Here is a 23,325-nt window from a genome sequence, read left to right on the forward strand (position 1 = left end):
GGTTACTATGGCACTGCACGTAACACATCCTGGAGCAGAATGTCCTAAGCTGTTTCTGTTCAGCTAAAACTCCCTGCCTAAACATCCACTCTGGGTACGGACCAGCTCCACTGACAAAGGTTTGAAGTCTCCAAATTGACCAAACATGCATGTCTTTTCCAACAATCAGAGCCACTGCTTATCAAAAGACAAAGTTAATCTTTTCAGACATGTAGTAAAAAGTTCACTGCACAGAGGCTTAGTAGAAACAAAATGCAATAGTGAACAACTGAAAAGAAGAGGGACTTAAAGATAATCTCTGGCCTGCCCTCAGAGACTCAGCACATGACCTTGTATGGCTATAAACACTGATGACTTGACGTCACGGAAAACACTGGTTGGAGGAGGGAGGGCATGGCTGTTGAATAGTTTTGGTGAGAAAAAGGGAAAAAGTGACCATGAGAGCAAGGGAAACAATGCAGGGATAGGGATGGCAAAACAATACTGCAGTCAGGTGGGGTTGTTTTAACGCATGGTTGACACTCCTCCAAAGTCAACAGACGGTTTCACACCAGAGTGCCAGAGATAAAAAGTAGAGATGATACCACTTCTTCAGCCACTCATATCAAATTGAGTTGACATTAAAGTTACATTAACTATTGCATAGCAATACCTAGAGTCAAAATTGTCAACTCTGGTAAACTGTTTTGACAAGAATTGCAATGCGATTAAATGGTGTTAGCAGGACAGGTTATTACAGAAGTGAAAGAGGGCACTGAATGGACGAGGGTAGTTTTGATATGTGGATGTTTTAAAGGAGCAGCTGAAGGCTGTGTTGCTAAAACAAGGTCAAGTGACATTATCTTACCCTTGAAAAGCCCAACCTGCCCCTACCAAGTTTCACTTGTATAATGACTTGCATTGCTAAACCGTAATAAAATATAACTACATAGCAATTTGTATCTAACTACAATGTTGTTTATTTAGGTATTGATGCGTAGTTCCATTGTTGTTAATGTAACCTTAATGTAAAGTGTTGCTACTTGTTTATTTGCAGAAGTAAGAACTGTGTGAATTTCAGTGTGTGCAAACACAAACCTTCTACCTCTATTCTACCTCTATTGTCAAAAGCATAACATTCTGACATGATTAGCTTTCATTGTAAGTTTTTAATAGTTAATGACAGCCGCACTTGTACAAACCACCCAAACTAACAACCTTTCTATGTAGACTTATACACATTTGTATCAAATGCAAGTACATAAATAAATGTTATAAATATATTTTAAATATTACATTTTTAACTGTTACACACCAGAATATTGTTACATGTACATTTAGTTATATTAAATTAATAAACTATAATTTTGGTCCTTGCCAATAATCCTTCAAGTCATTCATGTCCCAGAATGTACTTATTGTACAAGGATTTCTATACAATACAGGGTTATAATTCCCTTTTTTAAACATTTAATCAATTCAGGTTTCTTTAACTTAACACAACACATTACTGCTATACAATGTCTTGTCAGTGTGCATATACAGTGCAATAGTCATTACAGCATTCTATACCAGAACCATATATTTCATAAAATGTCAGGTGCAAAAATGAGTTAAAAGCTACCTAGAAGAATGTAAACTTAAGGTACAGAAAAAACAAAACACAGTTCCCAAGATCAGGCTGAGCTGTAGATCTACCTTTGCCCAAGCAAGCCCGTTCTCACACACACAGAGCCCACACACACAGCAGTAGTAGTTAAGTCAGTCGTGATGCTAAGTCAGTTGCCGTAGTTGCCGCTGCGCTTGATGCGGTTGACCAATGTGGATACCAGCTTCTGCAGCGCGTCCGCCCTCAGCCTGCCCGCCTCCAGGACCTCTTCGTGATTGGCCTTCTCCTGGCTGTCGTAGTCCATCACCGCCTCATTGGTTATCAGAGACAGAGCGAAGACCTTCATCCCGCAGTGCCGTGCCACGATCACCTCGTGCACCGTGCTCATCCCTACAAACCAGACAGAAGTAAAACAGGTGAGTTTAACCCAACATACAGCATTGATCTGTGATCCAATGACGTCAGAGGTCCCCTTGAGAGCTATCCAATCAAAGAGAATATTTTCTCTTATTTGAGGTTATGGGTTACTTATGGGATGTCTGGGACCGCCCTCTCTCCCAGCCTAAATGTGAAAACGGCTCTCCAGACAGCGTGTGGTCTCTGTCCCCAAACTCACCCACAGCATCGGCGCCTAGTCTGTGCAGCATGCGACACTCAGCAATGGTCTCGAAAGAGGGGCCGCCCAGGACACAGTACACTCCCTCGCGCAGGAAGTGGCTGTAGCCAAGCTCCTTCCCCACTTCCAGTGCCACCTGCACCAGTTTCCTATCATAAGCATCAGACATGCAGGGGAAACGGACACCGAACCTAAAGAGGAGAGGGTTAGGCGGTTTATTTACCAACATTTGGTTGACTTTAGTTTGTGAAATACTTGTCATTCTCTATCCAATCCATACATGCATACAAATTTATATTGTCTATTTATATATGTATACATCCATCCATAAAAACATATTTTCTTCCGTTCTCCCTTCTTTCTTTACTTGCATCCATCTATTCATTAAAACATTCTTTATTTCCATTCATTCATCTATCCAGCCAGCCAGCCAGACAACCAGCCAGCCAGCCAGTCCACCCACCCCTACATTTACACTCACTTGTCATCGTTGGGTCCAGCCAGGGGATTGATCCCAGCAAAGCCAGGCATGTTGATGTGGTCCTTCATGATCATGATGTCTCCCACCTTGTAGTCCTGGTTGAGACCCCCCGCCGCGTTGGTCAGGATCACTGTGTCCACCCCCAGTAGCTTGAAGATTCTTATGGGCATTGTGATCTGGAATGCAGAACTTGTACATCAAATACAATGTATATATTGAATATACAAAACACTTCAGTTTTTTTGTTTTAATGGGTGTGTGAATGTGTCATTTGAATCAAATTGATGCAAGGCGTAGTAGTGAGATATTGAGAACCGAGAGAGAGAGAGAGAGAGAGAGAGAGAGAGAGAGAGAGAGAGAGGTAGAGAGTAGACACAGGTGGGCCATGATGACTGGTGATGCCAGCACTACACACCTTCTGGATGGGATAGCCCTCATAGAGGTGAAAGCGTCCTTGCATGCACACACATGGCTTCCCTTTTAGGGTCCCAAATACCAGTCTACCAGCATGACCATGCACTGTAACACACACACACACGTGAGTTTGATTAGTGGTTGTTAAAATCCACAAAAAAGCTGAAACGCCCTGGTTACACCTAACCGCATGACTGCAAGCAGATCAAGCAGACTTCATTGGTTTTAGTACTGGGGGCATCAAGTTGCAGCAGTGATGGACTTTTTTTGACTGAGCTTACAAGTGTTATACTTCAGCAATGATACAATGGGTATGACCAGGGATTTAAACAAACTTTTACACATATTTACTTCACATACACTCTATCACTACACACAGGCAGCCATCACAAACACATACCTGTTATAATCACTACACACAGGCAGCCATCACAAACACATACCTGTTATAACCACTACACACAGGCAGCCATCACAAACACATACCTGTTATAACCACTACACACAGGCAGCCATCACAAACACATACCTGTGCTCTTAGGGAAGTTTGGAATGTCAGAGTAGTTAAACACCACCCGGTCTTTCAGCATGTCAGCCAAGCCTCCGAGGCCAGAGCCACACACGATGCCCACCTGGGGGCGCACCGGGGACTGGGCGAGCAACCATTCAGCTGTGGCAGCACACTCCTCATAACCAGACCTGAGAGGAGAGAGAGGAAGTGGGGAGTAGGGGTGGGTTGGTTAGTGTGTCATTCCATTACCCTTTCAAACTCACTAACCATGTGTGAGAGAGAGGGGGAGGTATGATGGTTGTCAGAGTTGGCTCACTGCTAGGATGGAAATATTGTGGCAAGAACGGGAATGACAGAGAGGTAAAGACAAGAAGGGATCTGAGTTTTATTGTTTTTGAAATGCATTGCTATCTTCCTGTAATTAAAGAACATAACACACCCTCAAACATTCCAAACTCAGAGGTTTGACGCACACTGACAGAGACACACATGCCTGTTCAGACACACTGGCAGACACAAACCATAACATTTAGTCCCCTTAGCGTGTGTACTGTAGCCTATACAGTGTGTGCGTCTAATTTAGGAGAGCACATGAGTCCTTCAAAGCAGACTGACACCAACACAAGCACCCGTTTTACCACATTCTTACAATATCTATCAGTGTAATGTTTCGCCAAACCATAACCTACTAAAACGAATTACAGCACAATAAATGGCCAAGTAACTTTAAGTAGCCAAGTAACATTGCTCTTTAAAATTGATAAAATATCATTGTACATCAATTGTCTTACCCACCCACAGATTTGTTCTCTTCCAAGTTGCCAACGCAACAGTGTCATAACTAGACGAAGATGTCCAAGTCCATTCAAGTTGAAATGGATATAACAAATTAAGTATTGCATTTATAGTCTAACTTTGCAAATAAATTAGGTTTACATCACAATAAAAGAAAATAAACTAAAACGACAAAATACTGTATATTTGCGACAACTCCGCGCGCACATCGGTTTCATCGAGTCCTGGCAGTTTATTAAAGGGGAAGATAAACTGTATTTTATTTCGATGTAGGCTAAACAAAGACACATACTAGTTAATTGTTGCCCAAAAACTTTTGACAACATATGCCAGTAAAAAAAAAATTGATGTCACTTACTCTGAGGCAGCCTCGGGAAACATGTCTTCAAATGAAAATGTGCTCAACAATTGTTAAAAAGTTATGTCCAACTTAGAACCGTGTACCCCAAAAAGGTAGTATAGGCTATTACTTGAGCACGACTCAGAGTTGTAAAACTTAGTATAATTTTATAAACGCAATATTGTAACAGCGTGAGGGTGATGTAATATCCACGAAGGGTACGAAGCGCTTATAAAAACGATTTTCCCTACGCCACATCCCGGTATGACGAATTATGACACACTCACGCTCTTATTGGCCATCGACGCGGGCGTTGTTCGGATGTAATGTACCAGTTTCTTTGCCGGCAGAAAACCAATAACAAAGAGAGTAACATACGTCATAACAAAAGCGTACGTTTTAACAATCACGCAAAAAAGGGAAGTACACTTTGGTCACTAGACTGCCCCTCATATCCAACTTTTAAACAACTAACAAAACCACTTTCTGAACATTCGATTACACAAACATTTTAAACGTATGTTTTAAGGGTGATTTGAAACACCTAATGGATAGGCTTATAAAAGACTGGCTTGTGTTCAGATACTGTTCCTAGTGTAGGCTAATATTATGTAATTAATGCTTAGTCCAGACCCACTTGGCTGTGTTTCAGAATCAGAATCAGACCAACCGTTCATCCTCACACCAACCGTTGCTGGCTCAACCAAACAAACTACTGTGATGACATGTTATGCCAGGTCGGCCTCTGTCTCTGTAGTAAATAAATATGACTGTGTGCACTGCATTCATGACAGTATATCAGTCCTGAAGGACACATTCACATTAGGTGACACCACTCTGTAATCATATCACATGCAGTCAGAGAAATGTGGAATTCAAATAAATAAAAAGTTCTAAATGCTGTTTATTGCAGATTTGGGACACAACGTGTGTATGGGTGTTTTACATGTCAAATACATGGGTTTTATTTTGTTTAAACTGGAACTGGGAAAGCTTTTAAAGTCTTTGCAAATAACTTTTCTTTTACAGGTAACACTCAAACTATATATTTTCACCAAACCCAGATATGTCTCAATACATTCGCTCATATCATTGCGATACATTAATTTCTGTCTTACCCATCTGTGATGAAGGCCTTCAACACCACTATGACTCAATGTTTGGGGTGACAAATCGTTTCATGGTACATGAACACAAAAGGTGTCTTCCAAACTGAGCAGATCTAGTTGAATCTCATTTGATACATTTCTATCAAGATTTCTATCTATCTATTCAACCATTTCCTCTATAGTAAGGTCTGCTTTTTGCAGTGGTGTCATTTCTCAATTATCTTGTTCCAAGCATATTTACTGGCAGGTTATTTGATGTATCTTCTTGCCTACATTAGTTTTAGTTGTTGTGTGATGTGTTACTTTTAATGTAGTCATGTCAATATGTCAACATAGCCAATGTCAATAAGGATGTTTTAAGAACAGTATTTCCTCATTCTTCACCTTAACAGCTGTGGGAAAATAATGTGAATCTTGCCAGTGGAACCAGTAAGACTTGTCAGGCCTCTTTCTGTTTCTCTCTGAAGTGTGAAAACTGGCCGAAACCACTGGAATGCTTCATTAGGTCTGCTACTTAGAGAACTTAGGTAATGGCTGTGATCTGTGGGAAAGTGGGGGGGATTGTTAAGCCCCGCCCTGAAGGTACGACTTGGCTACATCACTGGTCCTCTCCTTTTCCCTCCTCACACCACAAAATATCAGCATTTGTCTCCCCTTGCTGGTTTAAATGGGACATTGCAGTCTGTCATGTCCTACACTACAAAATGATTATATTAAAAGTTATTCAATTGCACGCTTCCTACTTGAACCCCTAAAAATCTGTATAATGTAACATATTATTAATAAGCCTTTGAATAGTTCAGCCATAATACATGATTTGCCCCTACAAGGTTGTTATTAAATTTTTACAGTAACAGTAGGTTTGACATTCTAAGCACTGGAATCTGTTCGTCAGCCTGATGACATGTAAGGTTCCATCAATGTCAGACAGTGGGGTTTCACATCAAAGAGGAAGTAAAGTTTGATCTGACACTTGAAGTTTGCATTAAGGCAATCAAAGAACTTTATACTATCTCTTAACAAGTTGGGCTATTAATCAGAAGGTTGTTGGATCGAATCCCGGCCGTGCCAAATGACGTTGTGTCCTTGGGCAAGGCACTTCACCCTACTTGCCTCGGGGGAATGTCCCTGTACTTACTGTAAGTCGCTCTGGATAAGAGTGTCTGCTAAATGACTAAATGTAAATGTAACAAATAGGGCAGAATAGCCAGGTCTGAATTGATCTCAAAATCTCAAACATAATCATTTTCAATCAGCCACAGATGACCCTCATCAGGTGTCAACAGCGAAACTGTACAAAGCTGAATTAGCAGAGTTGTTTTAGGTTGTTAAAGTAACAGATTGAGAGCTTAACACCTGGTGGACTGAGGGGAGGAGATAAACTTACTGGCTGAGGGAAGGTATGAGGGCAGTGCTCAGTAAACGGATACCAGCTTGTTGAATCTCTAATTCCAAAAGCATGAGTATTACTATGGAGCTAGTTGCCACTTTATTTCTATTAGGGGTGAGTGTACCAAATGCCCGACACAAGCCAGCCTGAATGGTTCAAAGTAAAGGGGCGTTCAATGAAAGGGCGGGGGTAAAGGGCAGGGGAGCACGGCAGGGGGACGGGGTAGGCTAGGCGGGGTTGAGAGGGCAGGCAGGAGAACCAGACAGGAAATCAGGCAGGACAGACAGGCAGGCAGCAGAAGGGAACCGGAAAGATGCAAATGAGCACAGTTCTTAATTGTAGTCGATGAACACCGAAACGCAGGCAAACAAAGGCAGCGGATGTGTTACCACTACCACAGGTTAACATGCCAAGAACACTGACCCGGACATAGCTTCTCTCTTTCACACACACACACACACACACACACACACACACACACACACACACACACACACACGCACGCTTCAATCAACCTCCTGTGACCCCAGTTTCTAGTAAGATCTACAGTACACATTGATAGGTATTTGATCTCCCAATTAACCAGATAGAAAGCGTTCATATTGTAACCCATATTGTTTTTTTCACATCAAATGGCAAGACAATCAATAGCCAAGAAGGACCACCTGAACTTGTTAACCTTTACAAACTAACTGTGGTGATCAACACAATGCCCATTAGAGACGCCAACCTCGACTCATCCAACTCATAAGAAACTTGGTTTCAATCATTAACCCTCCACCCCAGGCCCTCTCTCTATCCCCCTTTCCCTTGTCCAATCGTCACCGTTATATGAGCCAGAATGGAGGCAGTATTCGCCTCACGAAATTCTCTCTCTTTATGTGTTTCACTCTGGGACATTTTGTTCAAGCGCAAGAGGCCACACGAAAAGCTGTTCACAAAAGGCAATGAATACAGGCCTGCGAGAGTATCCTAAACAAGTGTGTGTTTGTGTTTGTGTGGTTAGTAGAGCAGGTGTCATTCTGAAGCATCCTTAAAAAAAGATTACTGGCAGGTTTCTAAATAAGTTAGCCTAAATTTCTTAGTGAGACTAAAACCTATTTGCTAGTAAAACCCATAGGCCTCTGGTTATCCAAGCATGGGTAGTTATAATTCATCAATCTTGTTTGGTGGTAAATCGCAGCTGTATTTGCTTTTAGTGGTTACAACGTTCTGCATCATCACACACTTTTCATCTGAATTAATATTGTTTTAAATATGAAGGACCAGGCTGAGGCTGAACGTGGGGTGCATATACTATTCACTGTACATGTTTTCCCGTCGTTCAAGACCCCATTCCAACTCAATAGGGCCTATGCTATCGAAGCAATGTCATTTCAAAAGACGAATAAAACACATTACGTAATGAAAGCCACTAACATTTTGTATATGACAATCAAATCAACGCCAATTGCGTGACCAATTAATGCAGAACGCACGCGCAAGAAACCGAATCAAAGTGAGAGAGATCGGGTGTTTGTGGGTGTGTTTGCATGTGAGTGAAAGAGAGAGAGAGAGAGAGAGAGAGATGACCGCTTATAAAGCCAAAACTGACTGTCTAATTTCAAGATAAAGTGTGTCAGGGACTGGGTCAAGAGAGGAGTACGAGAAATGATTCTCGTAACCTGCATCAAGGGTGCATCCGTTTCGAGTTGAATAACTTACAGAATTTATACTACCACAGCAACGTCCAAGTTGGAATGCATTGAGTGGGTTGCGTGAGCATGCGTATGATAACAATGCCGACATGTGCAAGACACAAATGCCGATGGTTCTTGTCGTGTAATACAAGATCTATACATCTAACTTAATCTGCATGCTTCAATTAATATTTTAACCCGACTGCAAGGTAAGTAATTAATCTATTTTGGGTTAACATACATTTAAAATAGTAATATTATAAAGCAGTTTTTAATAATCACCTTGTGCAGCCCACGGAGTGAATATCATCTCAAGTAATTTCAAACTCAACAGTAACAGTACCAATACCTATAATGAGCAATAATCATATTAATATACCAAGTAAGGTATTATTGTTACTGTTGTTTGTGACCTATTTCACATTTATTAGCAGGAAGCTACATAATGAATGTCATGTAAATACAAGACTTGCAGGTGGTCCAATATAGTTGCTTGTACCTCACTTCATACACTGATAGTTTTTAATTTTATATTATTTGTCAGTCCTGCTTGTGGAACAAACCAATCCACAAAACATAACTTTTCAGCAATCCATGAACAAGATGTTCCAACTACTCCCAAAAATCTAATTTATATTTTTACTAATCTAATTAAATGTATATCTATGCTGTAAAACCCCATTAAGGTACTCTCTGCTTAACAATTTCCAGATATAACTTAAAAAGTAAGATAGAATCATGACTCATGACATCTTTATTTCCAACTCTCTGAGAGGCAATCACATCAAGCAGAGGTGGTCACATCTGTGATAGAAACTCGACCAAGTTCCAGCTATTCACATGGTTCTCATTGAATCCTAAGGATTTCCCCTTGGAAAATAAGTTGAAGTTAAAGTTGAAGCTTTGACTTAAGCCTGAAAAATCTGAAGAACACCTAGTATTTTGGAGCTTAGGGGTAGTGTGGTTTACAGGTGTTTACAGTTATATTTGATTCCAATTGAGAAAAATGCATTGTATATTTATAGTAAACCGTTCTTGATCTTTAGGACCAAAGTAAAGATTGCTTACAGTTTGAAAGAGTTTGCATGTGTTTCTCATGAAGTGGAGGGATTCTAATAAGTGATTAGGACCGCAGTGCAACACTACATCGGAATCACTATTGATATTTGTGTGTACGTGTGTGTGTAAGAGATGAAGTGTAAAAGAGGTATGGATTGAAGCGAGCGGGAAAGAGAAATGGAGAGAGGAAAAGAGATCCAGTGAGAAGAGAAAGAGAAAGAGCGAAAGAGAGATAGAGAGAGGAGAGAGAGAGAGAGAGAGAGGAAGGAAGGAAGGAAGGAAGGAAGGAAGGAAGGAAGGAAGGAAGGAAGGAAGGAAGGAAGGAAGGAAGGAAGGAAGGAAGAGAGATAGAGAGGGAAAGAGAGGGAGAGGGAGAGAGGGAGGGCTGATAGTGCATTTCAGATGGTGGGGCATTACTCTACTCTCCAGAATACTAACGAGGGCCTTTGTCACAGATCTCTTTCTCTCTTTGCCCCTTTTCCGCTCTCTCGCTCCTCCTTTCACATACACACACAGACGCACGCGCATACACACACTTGCACACACTTGATTTTGTCAATGGCGCCTTTTGTTCCTTTCATCTATGTCCCAAACAAAGCATTCTTGTGTACGCAGGACGGAAAGAGTGAGGGAGAGAGAAAAGGAGAAGGAAAGAGGGAAAAAGAGACAGAGACAAACGAAAACATGCAGCACGCTTTCATAGTTTAGCGAAGGCAAACTTTTGATTCTGTGAAAGGGTCAGCACTACATAGACCACGAGAGCTCATCTGTTACCATGGAGATGGAATATATCCTGCTGGAAAGGTTAGTTTGTAAAATGTTATCAGACTCAAACGTTTTACTTTTACAGCTATGCTGCTCTGCTGACTGTCAATCAACAGAGACAGAGCATGCCCTCAGTAAGAGAGATTGCAAAGGATTGTGTGTGTGAGAGAGAAAGAAAGAGATGCAGTGATTAAGAGGAACAAAATTATGATTGAAAGAACAAGTTTTCAATACTGTCATTGTAATCAGGAGAGGCCCATCATTGCATAATCAGAGATGTGTTGTGTAATTAACAATAATGACTTGCGTAAGATCTGCATTGTATCTGAGCTATTTGCATGCAGGCTGTTTATTTGCGCAGTTACAGTGTGTGTATGTGTGTGTTTGTGTGTGTGTGGGTGTGTTGGCATGCATTTTGGACATATGCTTTGTGGTGTGTGTGTGCATGCAGGTTGGAATGTATGCATGAATGTGTATGTGTAGTCAGTGTGTGTGTATGGGTCTATTTAGTCAACGTGGATGACAAAGCTCTCAGTGTCCCCCTAACAGTGTGGTGACTGAGAGAATACACTTACAGCAAAAACACATTTAGAGGAAGACCGAAAGAGAGGAAGAGAGAGAAGAGAAAGAGAGTTAGAAAGAGAATAGGAAGATACCGAAGAGGCTGAAAAGGAAAGGACAGGACATATGTGGTTCTAGTCCAGAAATGTTGGCCCCAGCCCGGATCAACTCTTATCAGCGTCTCTTGTTTCCAGTCAGAAGTTCACTCTTTGTCCACTAAAGGTCTCCCAAGCTGGCACTGGCATTGAAGCCTTTTTTGGACTTCATCTAGATAAACTCTGTGTTTCTCACTTTCTTTACCTTAATTGAATCATGTCCGTTTCTCGTTTCTCCAAACTCACAAACGAGCCCGAGTATCTATTGTGTGTCTGGATAATGTACATCCTGTCATCCTAATTCTGCACCTGCTCCAGGACTCTCTCCCTCTTTCTGCACATCTAACCATTTTATCGTTAATTTCCTTCTCTCAATCTCCCCTCTTCTTCTACTCTTCACTGTCATGTTCCATCTGTGGTCTACGTGCGCTGGAAGTAAGTGAGTGGGTGTTTGTGGGTTTGCTCTTTGTTTCCACTGTGGAGGAGTTCATTCTCTCATATGCATGATGTTCTTGACCCCGATCTTAGCTGTGGGTGTGACTTGACTTTGCATGACGCCCAAACTTGCGAAACCACGGGCTTTGGTTCAGTACAGCTCTTGTGGTGCAGCCAGTTGAGCGGAAGCCTTTTTCTAACTGACTTGTTTCGCTAAGCCATGTCTGACTTCCTCTTTCACCCCGTTTCCTGACACGATATATCAGTTCACACCATTCGTTCTGTTTTTCCCCACCAGGATGTATGAGTGTGAAAAATACCCTAACTGTCAATTAACCACACAAAATATCCAAACCGTATCTTCCATGTGTCTGACTACCTTCCCATATCAATGACATAATCCAGTATCTACTACATTTGTATTCCTTATAGATGACATCCGCCACACCCCCTTCCTCCCGTAGCTCCTCCCCCCAAAAGGTGTGTCACTCCCAGACGCAAACGGACATTCTGAAGCCCCTGTTGGGCGGCGGGAGCTCGGGCGGGGGCGGGACCCTGCGGAGGAGGAGGCGTGTGCTCTCCAAGGATGGGCGGAGCAACGTGCGCATCGAGCACATCAGTGGGCGGAGCGCCCTGTACATACGTGACCTCTGGACCACCTTCCTGGACATGCAGTGGCGCTACAAGTTCTTCCTCTTCACCGCCACCTTCGCCGGGACCTGGTTCCTGTTTGGGATGTTGTGGTACCTTGTGGCATTGGTGCATGGAGACCTAATTGGTAAGACAGGAGGGGGAACCACAACCAACGTGTTCAGTCTACATAAGTGTTGTTTTAGTTGTTTGATGTGCCAGGGAAACACCATTAGTAGGTGCTGGACTCGACACACAAACATCCCCAGCTCAATTTAGAACCTAGTACACATGAACAAAGGTCTGTTCTGTTGGACACACTGTAAGGGCAACATGGATGTCCCCTATGAATATCAAACAAAACCGAATCTGTTTTCTATTGTTTAGTGTGAAGCTAAACTAAACAGCGTAACCCTTTGTACATCCCTTAAACACGCAAGGTGAGTTTTTCATGAGCCCTTTGACCCTCCCTCCACCCCCCCAGAGTTCGACCCACCGTCCAACCACACCCCCTGCGTGATGCAGATGCAGACCCTCACGGGAGCCTTCCTCTTCTCGCTGGAGACACAGACCACCATTGGCTACGGCTTCCGCTGCATCACCGAGGAGTGTCCCGCCGCCATCATCCTCCTCATCCTTCAGCTGGTCATCACCATGGTGATGGAGATCTTCATCACTGGAACCTTCTTGGCAAAGGTAAGGGTATGGATCATACTGGAACAAGAAGTCTCTCACAGACTCATCATTATATTGTGTTGGGATCTTTGTCTACAGGTGTGTTGTCTTTATTTTGTGCTGGCTCAGTGCGACTCATGTTTTTTAATTAAGGTAGAAAAATACAAATCAACGTCATACAGTTAAGAGTTAAGCACACAGTCCTGAAGATTTGGAACTTGGCCCAAATTGACTTCCAACCTAGCTGACTCAGCATGCACGGAAATGGAATTGATCCCGACCAAAATCCACACTCCAGTACACTCAGACAGAGATCTGCTCAGTGAACCCCCCCTCCCCCTCCCTCCCCCCGACCTATTTAGGTGGCTCGGCCAAAGAAGAGAGGTGAGACCGTCAAGTTCAGCCAGCACGCCGTGGTGTCCAGTCACGAGGGCCGACCCTGCCTCATGATCCGGGTAGCCAACATGCGCAAGAGCCTCCTGTTGGGTTGCCAGGTATGAATCTCCAACTGTGTCTGTGTGGTTGGCCTATGCTGTGTGTCTCATTCCATCTTTTTTTTCCCACACCCGTTAATACGACCGATAAACGATCCTTTCATCCATCAAAACAAATCATATGAGGTGATTATCCCTCATATTGACTGTGTGGTCCCAGGTGATTCTCCCTCATATTGACTGTCTGGTCCCAGGTGAGCGGGAAGCTGCTCCAGACGTCCCTGACCAAGGAGGGGGAGACGGTGCGTCTGGACCAAAGGAATGTGCCCTTCCAGGTGGACATGTCCAGCGACAGCCCCTTCCTCATCCTGCCCCTCACCTTCTACCACATCATCGACGACCTCAGCCCCCTGAGGGCCTGGGCTGCCAAGGGTACACCCTCCTTCAGCACCCTCCTTCAGCACCCTCCTTCATTGCTTCATTCTTTTTCACTCATGCACTAATTGTCGATTAGGATAAACGTATCTGCCAAATGGAGTGTAAATCTAAAACGTGAGGCTAGCATTATTTAGGCCTACGCATTTCCAGTCAAGTGGCAACTTTTATTTAGCTGTGTCTTTTACTTCCTCGTCTCTCTCTCTCTCTCTCTCTCTCTCTCTCTCTCTCTCTCTCTCTCTCTCTCTCTCTCTCTCTCTCTCTCAAGGTGGTGGATGGACAGATCCAGACCTTGCTGACTTTGAGCTGCTGGTGATCATGAGCGCCACGGTGGAGCCCACCTCAGCCACGTGCCAGGTGCGCACCTCCTACCTCCCTGATGAGATCCTGTGGGGCTACGAGTTCCCCCCCGTGGTCTCCCTCTCCCCTTCTGGGAAGTACGTGGCCGACTTTGCCTTCTTCGACAAGGTGGCCAAGACTAAGACCACGCCCGTCTTCAAGTCGTCCTCGTCGGGCTCCCCGCACCACGGTTACCAGGGCGGGGGAGGTGGGGAGGGCGCGGACCCGGAGAAGATCCGCCTGGAGCAGAGCTACCGGGAGAGGGGGGAGGAAGGGGGGGGGGGCAGGGGAAGGGTGAGAGACAGTAGCCCACTCAGCGTGCGCATCAGTAATGTTTGAGGGGTGAGGGGCGGTGGGCGGGGGTCATGTAAAGATGTGTTAATCCGTGCACACACAAAACATCAGAGTTAGCATTTAATGTATGTGTGTACATATAGACTACATCTATTGTAGTTTTAATTTTAGCTGAAAGCACTTTGAAAAAGATATTACACTATTGTACGACAACAACAAGGAATGTAGACCTCAAGTAAACTTGACTATGTTGAAGGTGCTGTGTACATTCTTGATGGTGTCACTATGCATTGTCTGCACAGATATTTCTGTTATTTTCAAAACAGCAGATTTAGCACTTTATGTTCCGTTGCACCTTAGGAACACTTGTAGCACTTCTCACTAGAATTTAGACGTATATAACGTAACGTTTAACTTCACTAAAACACTGAAACAGCTTTTATAATTGATTACTTTTTCTATTTGACTGTATAACAGTATATGAGTTCCCAAAGTTAGGTAATTTGTTATAACTGGGATGACTCACTCTTAATTCATAGGTTAGTTTAATGAGTTGTTTTGCGGCTGGACGTGTAAGCACAGAGTTTAATATTTTCTACATCATTGCAAAGGCATATTTAGAAGAATCCATAGCAGAGGAATCTGCTAGCTTAAAAGCACTTCCGATGTAACATTATTAAGATTCTTTGCCCAGAAATATGTATGTGGCTGTATAATTAATTAAATTTTAATCTTGAAAGGACATCATTGTTTAATGTGTAATGTTTTGGGGGAATTCTATGAACTGATCTTGGATGTGTAATAATATTAGTTTCCTTTCAGGATGATAAGCAGAGAGAATCATGAGGAAGTGTTAAGAGAATACTGAATCTGAGTAAAGTTGATGGTAAAACTACTGTGGGGTGATAATGATGGCGATGATGATGATAATGATGATAGTGAAGGTGGAAGTGTGTTCAGTGAAAGAGGTTGGATGATGATGATTTGAGATGTTTTTGTTGTATCATGTTATACTTAGATCTCCTAAAAATCAAGCCCCTGTATGTTTGCTGATATCTTTTGAGCCATGTGAGAACTGTGCTTTTCTGTCAGTAAAGGGCCAAAGACTGAAAGCCTGAGTAAAATCTTGAAATAATTGTCTTTATACATAATGTATGTAGAAGTGGTAAAATACCCACAGAAAAACAAAACAGTCAGTATATCGAACAACTTGGCAACACTTTACCTTAATAAGGGTCCCTTTGAAAGGGGTTAGGGTTATATAGGGCTTCATATGTAGTTCATAAGCACAGTTATGACAACGTGGATTTAAAATTGTGGTTGCGAGGTAGTACAGACTTGTAACAAAAGATTCTAGATTGTCTGTCACGCATTAGATTGAAGATGTTTCTACATCATCTGTACATAGCTCTTGCTCTAGCTCTAACTACTGTCTATAAACAAGGTAAGAACATAAATATGTATGTAACAGTTTTGCTGTTACTGACAATTTGACTTGTTTCAATTATAAGTTTATTAAAGATTAATTAATGATTAATAATATGATTACATGCTGCCGTTAACTATAGTTTCCCATCTACATTTTGTATCATGGTTTTTCTTATCATTCTACTGGCTGTTATCAACCAAGGGATTTGCAATTATTTTTATAATGTGTGAACAAAACCTTTTTGGCCAATAAAAATAAATGTTCAGTGTAATGACTGATAGTTTCATTTTCTTCTTCTTCTTTGGTTGAGAGAATCAGTAAATAATAGTTAAAAAAAAATTGTTACGGTTATAAGGTGAGATACACAACATATTGTATGGTTTAACTTAAGGGAAAATATGTGTAGTATTTCCTTAAATATATATGAAGTTGTGTGGGAATATTCAGATAAACCTTTTCAACGACAAGATGACAGGAAACAGGAACTGGCTGCGTGAAAATTAAGCAATGAAATTAAAGTTCAAAGCTCATATTGTTCACATTTTCCTGATAATGCTTATTCTTAAAATGTATGAAGTTCTTTCTTAAAATAAATGCACAAGCCAATTACATACACATACTCCTTACTCCTGTATACTTAAAAAAAAAAATATATATATATATATATATATATATTGTATTGCAAGCCACTACAAACGAGAGCTACAAACCACCAAAATACAACATGGAGATGGATTGACTAACACAGTCCCTAGCAAGACCTACTGTACATCCTTCCTTGGTTCACTCTCACCTGACTTCTTAGTCACTGACATGCATTGGTGAATCATCCATGGATTCATGTGTTGTTCCCTCATGCTTAATGCAATAAAACCTTCATTTAACAATAATTGATTTATATTTGTTCCACAGTTTACTCTGAGGAGACCCCTGTGTTTGTACTGAAGGGCCAGGATATCCATCTGGATGTCAAGGAGCATGCTGATCCACAACATGTATCATTTGTAACGTGGACATTCCAATCTGTCAGTGTATTGAAATACTTCCGTCCTTCAAATTTTCTTCAACTTTCAGAAGATTATAAAAAAAAGGCACACTTTTCAGATGGAAACTTCTCCCTACTTATCAATAACCTTCAAGAAGCAGACAGTGGACCTTATAGCCTAAAAGTGACATGTTGATCTAAAGACATCGAGACCATGTATTTTATTGTGGTTCAAGGTAGGCTTGTTCCTCCCTCTTTATAGTTACATTGCATTGATGTATTACATTTACTCATTTAGCAGACGCTCTTAGAGCGACTTACAGTAAGTACAGGGACATTCCCCCGGGGCAAGTAGGGTGAAGTGGACACAACGTCATTTTGCTCGGCCGGGAATCGAACTGGCGAGCTTCAGATTACCAGCTCGATTCCCTCACTGTTCAGCCACCTGACTCCCTATGTCAAAGAGTTTGAAACACATATTGCTGTTTGTACTTTTACCAATCAAGAAAAATACTGCAATTGTATGTAGTACTGATCCATAGTGTTTGTGTGTGTTTCCAGACCAAGTTGACCCACCAGTGCTGACAGTAGCCTGGAACACCTCCACTGCTGACACCTGTAACATGACTGTAACATGCAGAAGTCTGAACACCTCAGTCTCCTCCACCTGCAACAACATCACCTGCTCTAAGGAGGGAGGAGACAGAAGAGGGGTCATGACCTCTACTCTCCTTATCTATGTATCTGGGGGGTCCATCATCTCTAACCACAGCAACCAGGTCAGCTGGGCAGAAGATACCAAAGAGATTAAAGGGCTTTGCCCTCTTTCCCCTACAGGTAAACCTGGCAACCATACAAGCAAACTGTCTTTCTCTTTCCTTCACATACACACACGCGCACACATACACTTTCACTGTGCTTGCATTGAAGGATGATTAAAGTATCAAAGTGTTTAGTAGGTCTAACCTGAAATATGTTGTTGTGTTGCAGGCCAGATACAAATCTCTATTATTGTCCCTGCAAGCACAACTGCAGTTTTCATTGTAATCATGACAAGGAACATTTAGCCAGTACTTTCTCCTGACCCCGAACATCTATTAACACTGACAAATAGACACAATCTACTCTTATTATTAGCAAGCTTACATGAGAACATACCAACTAGTATCCAATGACTAGGTCTATTGATTAGTGAATAATGCAAGCACACAGGAAATCCCAATTTCTTCCACAGATGTCATCATAAAAGTGCATGGATTGCATAACCGAACACATTTTTGTGATTCAAATATTATAGATTTCAAGATTTCCTTCCCCCGAGTATGTTACCAGAAAAACCAGAACACTGTCATTTTGTTTTTAAAATGTACTGTAGGATATCAACTGCAGACAAGTTGTTTCACTCAGTTGATAAACTCAATATACATATTGTCCTTGGAGATTGGAAATAGCTTTGAGTCAATATCTTTACTCATGTTAACAACTGTGGTCTTGGCATAAGAAACAACAAACACAGAAGATGAGACACTTGTTTGTTGTTTTTGTGTTTCGGAGACAAAAACTGCATGTGTCAACTCAACATATGACTCTGTTCAGGTAAGTAAGAACTGACAGGAAAATAAACAACTGCAATGGAATTCTGAGTCAATATGTAGTCCAAGGCAGTCTGAGTTAAAAAACATTAAACATTTAGGAAATGTTGTCAGACATATTGACACTTAGTACATTTTTGTCAAAATGATATCATGATTAAACACTATTTCTATCATCTCTGTCCCCATACAAGTTGCATACGGTAGTCACAATGCTACTAGTGACTGCATGTGTATTCTCTACATCGTTTCAGAATACTCCTCAAGCTCAGGGGGCCCCTGTTGATCAGTCTGTTGACAGCTGCTCACCAACCATCTACAGCACAGTGCAACACCCTGAGCCTGAGGACCCTGAAACTATGGAGATGACCGCCAACGCCACACAACTCCCAAACAGCATCTATGCTCAGGTGACGAAAAAAACCATCAGGCATACTAGCACTAGTTAAATATAACTTTTGGAATTGGAAGATGATTATATTGCTTGAATTTCAGTTTTATTTAACAATTGATTGAAAAGGAAAGCTGGTGCAGTGTTGTGGATTTAACTTATATTGTATTCTCCATTCGGGTAGGCAAATTTATTGTTATTATGTTTAAAAGAAAATGTATGAGTAATGAGAAGCCTAAAAGTTGCTTGAAAATAAAAAATATATTTGATCATGAAGCCTTTACAAAACTGTAACAACAAACTGTCAATTATTGATAAAGTTAATGATTTGAATTGCAGTTGTTAGTATTATTTCAATAATTAAATCCTGTATTGTACATTGAATGTTTCATAGTAAGTTACGGTTACGGTTACAGTTCAGTTCAGTTTAAAAAGAATCCATTGTCAAACATTTATTTTATGCTTTTACATTTGTCTTTGCTGCTGCTACTGCCTTCAGGGATAAGTATGGCTGGTGGTTAAGCATAAGACTGATGTTTAAGATAGCACTTGTTCGAATGCTCTTCCATACGTTTTTAGGAATGTAAGTGTCTGCTAAATGATTAACTGTTTGCATCCAAGTGTCTTACCATGAAGTGTTTATCTTATTCTTCTGCTTACTGCCTTCACCATTGGTTCTGTTTCACTGATATGTTGTGAGACAGTATTATGTTGCTCAATGTTGAATTCATTTTTTGAAGATGAATGGGTCCAGTCAAAAGTAAATCGCTCAAACCAGTACCTGAGTTTGAGTATATTCTAGAGTTTGTCTAGAATAGATGGGGTCAGAGGGCATTGTCAATTTCTCAGCCCTCACATCTCATCACTCATTGGGACACTGAAATACAGTGACATTATCTGATGTAAGAGGGTTCAAGTTACCCTTTCCCTGCTCCTGGGTTGATACTCTGGTTATTGGTTAATATCTGATTGGTCAAACACTGTTTACATCTTTCTCAGGCATCCATATTTACTTTTCAGGCTCATCTCACCAGGGGTCATCCTAAAGGCCAGCACATGGTCATTTGTATTAACTTTACTGATTGTTTTTGTAATGACAGTGACATTAGTACATATTATAACTGTCAACCACAGTTACGTAAAAAAGTACTCTAGTTTTTCTCGAGATTTCCAAAAGTACATTTGCTATCACTGAGAAAGTGTGCATTTTGGAAATTGTTGATCATACAACAGAAGTATGAAGCAATAAATTATTAAACATAAACTACTTTGTTATGCACAGTAGGCCTATACAGGCTACAGCATACAGGACCCGAAATGCATTTGTCTGTATTGGTAAAACAAACAAAGAATTATAATAATAACATATAAAATAAAATAAAAAGCAGCATGTACATGTTTAAGATTGGATTATTTATGATGAATATACTTCTATTAGGCTACATTCTTCAGTTAGACATGACAAAATGTTGACGTAATGCAAAAATACGTTGATTCTGGGATAAGTGTGCCTGTCATTTTAGATAGACGCACCTCCTTGTTAATGAGGCATCCTCATACTAAACATGTCACATGACTTCAGTTCAGTCCTTATTGCTGAGTTTCTCCATGATGTGGACCGTGAGGAGGGCAGAGACCACGAGGACCAAGCCCACAGAGAACAGCACGATCTTCAGCATGTACACAGACACACCAGCAGGGGGCATCCCTGAAAACAAAACACAAAAACTGTTCAGAGATGGTGAATATCAGTACATTCTGCATTTATGAAAAAAGGAGGGGGGGTTGCAATCTCAGACTCTCTGCTTTGTATTCAGGTGTGTGTGTTTGTGTGTGTGTGTGTGAAAGAATGAGAAAGACTGCTTGTACGGTTGCCAGTATTACCTGTAGGTTGAAAAGTGCAAAGAGCTTTAATCTCCTTGGTATGTTCTGCCCAGCTGACCTGGTTGCTGTGGTTACAGATGATGGACCCCCCAGATACATAGATAAGGAGAGGAGCAGTAGAGGTCATGACCCCTCCTCTGTCTCCTCCCTCCTGAGAGCAGGAGGTGGTGTTACAGGTGGAGGAGACTGAGGTGTTCAGAGCTTTGCAGGTCACAGTCATGTTACAGGAGTCAGCAGTGAAGGTGTTTGAATCTACTGTCAGCACTGGTGGGTCAACTTGGTCTGGAAACACACAAACACTATTGATCAGTAACACATAACGTTGCAATGTTTTTCTTGATTTCTTCTCCATTATGGTAAAATTACAAACAGCAATATGTGTATTAAACTATCTGATATATCTGTGTAATGTAACTATAAAGAGGAAAGAACAAACCTACTTTGAACCACAATTAAATATGAGGCATCAATATCTGTTCCTTTTCTTGTCACGTGTACACTATAAGATCCACTGTCTGCCTCCTGAACGTTCTTGATAAGCAGGGAGAAATTTCCGTCTGAAATGTTTGCATTGTTTTTATAATTCTCTGAGAAAGAACCTTTGAGTGTAGAGAAGTAACTCGCTACATTGTCAGAGTTGTTACATCTCCACGATACAACTGATACAGTTATTGGATCAATGTGCTCCTTGAGATCCAGACGGACATCCTGGCCCTTCAGTACAAACACAGGGGTCTCCTCAGAGTAAACTGTGGAACAAGCAAATAACTCATGAACTCTACATTTGTACTCTCCATTGTGGAACTGATCATTTACCAAAACATATAGATGACAGTGCAAATGACCCCCAAGAATCAATAAAGTACTGTGTACTCTAATCCAATGATTTAATCCTCAGAATGGTGCAAAGCTTACCTGACAATGGTCCAATACTGCTCAGTAAACTACAAAGCAGAAAGAAAGACATTCTGGACATCTTTATGCTCCGTTGACATTTCTGAACTAATGTGTTACGTTTACTTCGTCTGTGTGACTGAGGTGGTTTCTTATTGGTTTTTACTGATGACACTCACTGTGGCTTTTAGAAATACATTACTACTCAGTCAGAACTTGTTGAAGGCCACCACCCAGAACATGTTAGGTCAATCTGAGGGAATTCTTGGTGCACATGCATTACTTTAAGAGTGATTGATCATATATCTGGAGTCCTTATACTTTAATGAATCTGTGTTGAGGTAGGCTTTATCTTTTAAAAGTAGACCTTGTTGAAAGCTACCTCCTGTTTTTGCTGTTTTTCATTTCCTGTCTAAAACCACACAGCTATATGGCCACTAAAGAGGAACTTTGCTCAAGCGGCCTGAAGTTGTTTTTTTACTATGGTCATTTCCTCAAAACTATGTTAGCAACACCCACAAGCTGAATGCAGGCAACAGCTAGGCGACCGCAAAGTCGCTCAAGACTTCACACATTTCTTATTGTTCAACACCAATGGAGGATTCTGTAGTTTCTAGAAATACAAGAGGTATTTTTTTATATACATGAAGCTGTGCAGGTTACACTAATGCAGGGAAAAGTTAGCCTAGTTGAAATGAAAGTCAGAAATGATGTGCATGCATGACAGTAAGAAATATACAGTTGCTAAACCAAACGGACGCAATGATAAAATATTACATGCAATTGGGCTAGCTCAAATTAAGGTTATACGTTTATGGTTTTTGTCCACCTTCAAAAAGAGCAAAATTATGAACTCAAATATTTTTGTGGAACCTGTGTTTGAACTGCAATGCACTGCCTGTCTACAACCACAAATCAAGATCTGAGGCTGGGGTAATGTTTCACATTTTTACAGAAGCTTTGTTACATGCATTCCCATTCAGCTTTTCTGATACTTAATACATTCATGGTTTATAAAATCCCATTGCAAATGGACCATAATGTTGTTTCACATGAAAGGTACCAGAGGACTAGTTTCCATGGCTGGAGTCTGGGGGTCCATGGTTCATCACATGACTTATGACACCCCTCCCTCCTTTCCAGGGTAAGAACTCACACATGGTTTTAGTCTCTGGTAAAAATGTGTCTGTCCTTTTAAGAACCCTCAATCCAAGCAGTAGACCTAACTGACTTGCTGACTGACTAGCTTGCTAAATGGCTGCAACATCTCAGCTCCTTCTGCTTCTCTGTACTGTTTCACTTGAGGTCATCCTGCAGCCAGGTAGGCCTTCACTTGAACTATCTTTACAAACATTTTCACAGTACATTGGTGTGATGTATGTGTACTCTGTGTGGGAAGGGCTGGTGGTAAAAGATTCTTTGTCAGTTTATTATTTAATAGAAGCATGTGAAAAAAGTTCAAGTTCAAGCCTTTTGTCAGATACACAGAACAATACAAGGTCAGA

General features: G+C 41.3%; 3 protein-coding genes across 4 annotated transcripts; 1 reads left to right on the plus strand and 2 right to left on the minus strand.

Annotated features, from left to right (window-relative positions):
• Positions 1-1,128: 1,128 nt before the first annotated feature.
• LOC146271479 (purine nucleoside phosphorylase-like) lies at positions 1,129-4,982 on the minus strand. The gene is made up of 6 exons (XM_084706860.1): positions 4,764-4,982; positions 3,629-3,798; positions 3,101-3,204; positions 2,686-2,861; positions 2,205-2,395; positions 1,129-1,978 (listed from the first exon to the last, which is right to left on the minus strand). Exons 1-6 carry the CDS (start codon positions 4,784-4,786, stop codon positions 1,758-1,760), a joined length of 885 nt encoding a protein of 294 aa, XP_084562986.1. The 5' UTR covers positions 4,787-4,982; the 3' UTR covers positions 1,129-1,757.
• A 4,058-nt stretch (positions 4,983-9,040) lies between these two features.
• Positions 9,041-14,690, plus strand: LOC146271480 (ATP-sensitive inward rectifier potassium channel 10-like). 2 transcript variants are annotated; one of them, XM_084707515.1, is made up of 6 exons: positions 9,041-9,132; positions 12,271-12,616; positions 12,953-13,164; positions 13,506-13,637; positions 13,832-14,009; positions 14,281-14,690. In XM_084707515.1, exons 2-6 carry the CDS (start codon positions 12,271-12,273, stop codon positions 14,688-14,690), a joined length of 1,278 nt encoding a protein of 425 aa, XP_084563641.1. In that variant the 5' UTR covers positions 9,041-9,132. The 2 variants fall into 2 exon arrangements, with proteins under 2 accessions (XP_084563641.1, XP_084563640.1); XM_084707514.1 differs by lacking the exon at positions 9,041-9,132 and adding an exon at positions 10,653-10,786.
• Positions 14,691-20,125: 5,435 nt separating this feature from the next.
• LOC146271481 (uncharacterized) lies at positions 20,126-21,723 on the minus strand. The gene is made up of 4 exons (XM_084707574.1): positions 21,717-21,723; positions 21,367-21,675; positions 20,927-21,208; positions 20,126-20,750 (listed from the first exon to the last, which is right to left on the minus strand). The coding sequence occupies exons 1-4, from the start codon at positions 21,721-21,723 to the stop codon at positions 20,626-20,628; spliced, it is 723 nt and encodes a 240-aa protein (XP_084563700.1). The 3' UTR covers positions 20,126-20,625.
• Between the last annotated feature and the right edge of the window lie 1,602 nt (positions 21,724-23,325).

This window comes from Hypomesus nipponensis, chromosome 10 (genome assembly GCF_054491055.1).
Source record: "Hypomesus nipponensis isolate SF chromosome 10, ASM5449105v1, whole genome shotgun sequence".
In the NCBI taxonomy this organism is placed as follows: domain Eukaryota; kingdom Metazoa; phylum Chordata; class Actinopteri; order Osmeriformes; family Osmeridae; genus Hypomesus; species Hypomesus nipponensis.

Bases quoted from the DNA above. Each gene is read 5' to 3' on its own strand.
- LOC146271479 (XM_084706860.1), bottom strand. From the start codon at position 4,786: ATGTTTCCCGAGGCTGCCTCAGA. The intron at 3,799-4,763 runs GTAAGTGACATC...CTCTCCTCTCAG, and splicing joins TTTCCCGAGGCTGCCTCAGA to GTCTGGTTATGAGGAGTGTG. The intron at 2,396-2,685 runs GTGAGTGTAAAT...TCTCCTCTTTAG, and splicing joins GCTGGACCCAACGATGACAA to GTTCGGTGTCCGTTTCCCCT.
- LOC146271480 (XM_084707515.1), top strand. From the start codon at position 12,271: ATGACATCCGCCACACCCCCTTCCTCCCGTAGCTCCTCCCCCCAAAAG. The intron at 12,617-12,952 runs GTAAGACAGGAG...CCACCCCCCCAG, and splicing joins GGTGCATGGAGACCTAATTG to AGTTCGACCCACCGTCCAAC. The intron at 13,165-13,505 runs GTAAGGGTATGG...CGACCTATTTAG, and splicing joins CTGGAACCTTCTTGGCAAAG to GTGGCTCGGCCAAAGAAGAG.
- LOC146271481 (XM_084707574.1), bottom strand. The intron at 21,209-21,366 runs GTAGGTTTGTTC...GTGTGTTTCCAG, and splicing joins ATATTTAATTGTGGTTCAAA to ACCAAGTTGACCCACCAGTG. The intron at 20,751-20,926 runs GTAATACTGGCA...TTTTGTTTTCAG, and splicing joins TTGCACTTTTCAACCTACAG to GGATGCCCCCTGCTGGTGTG.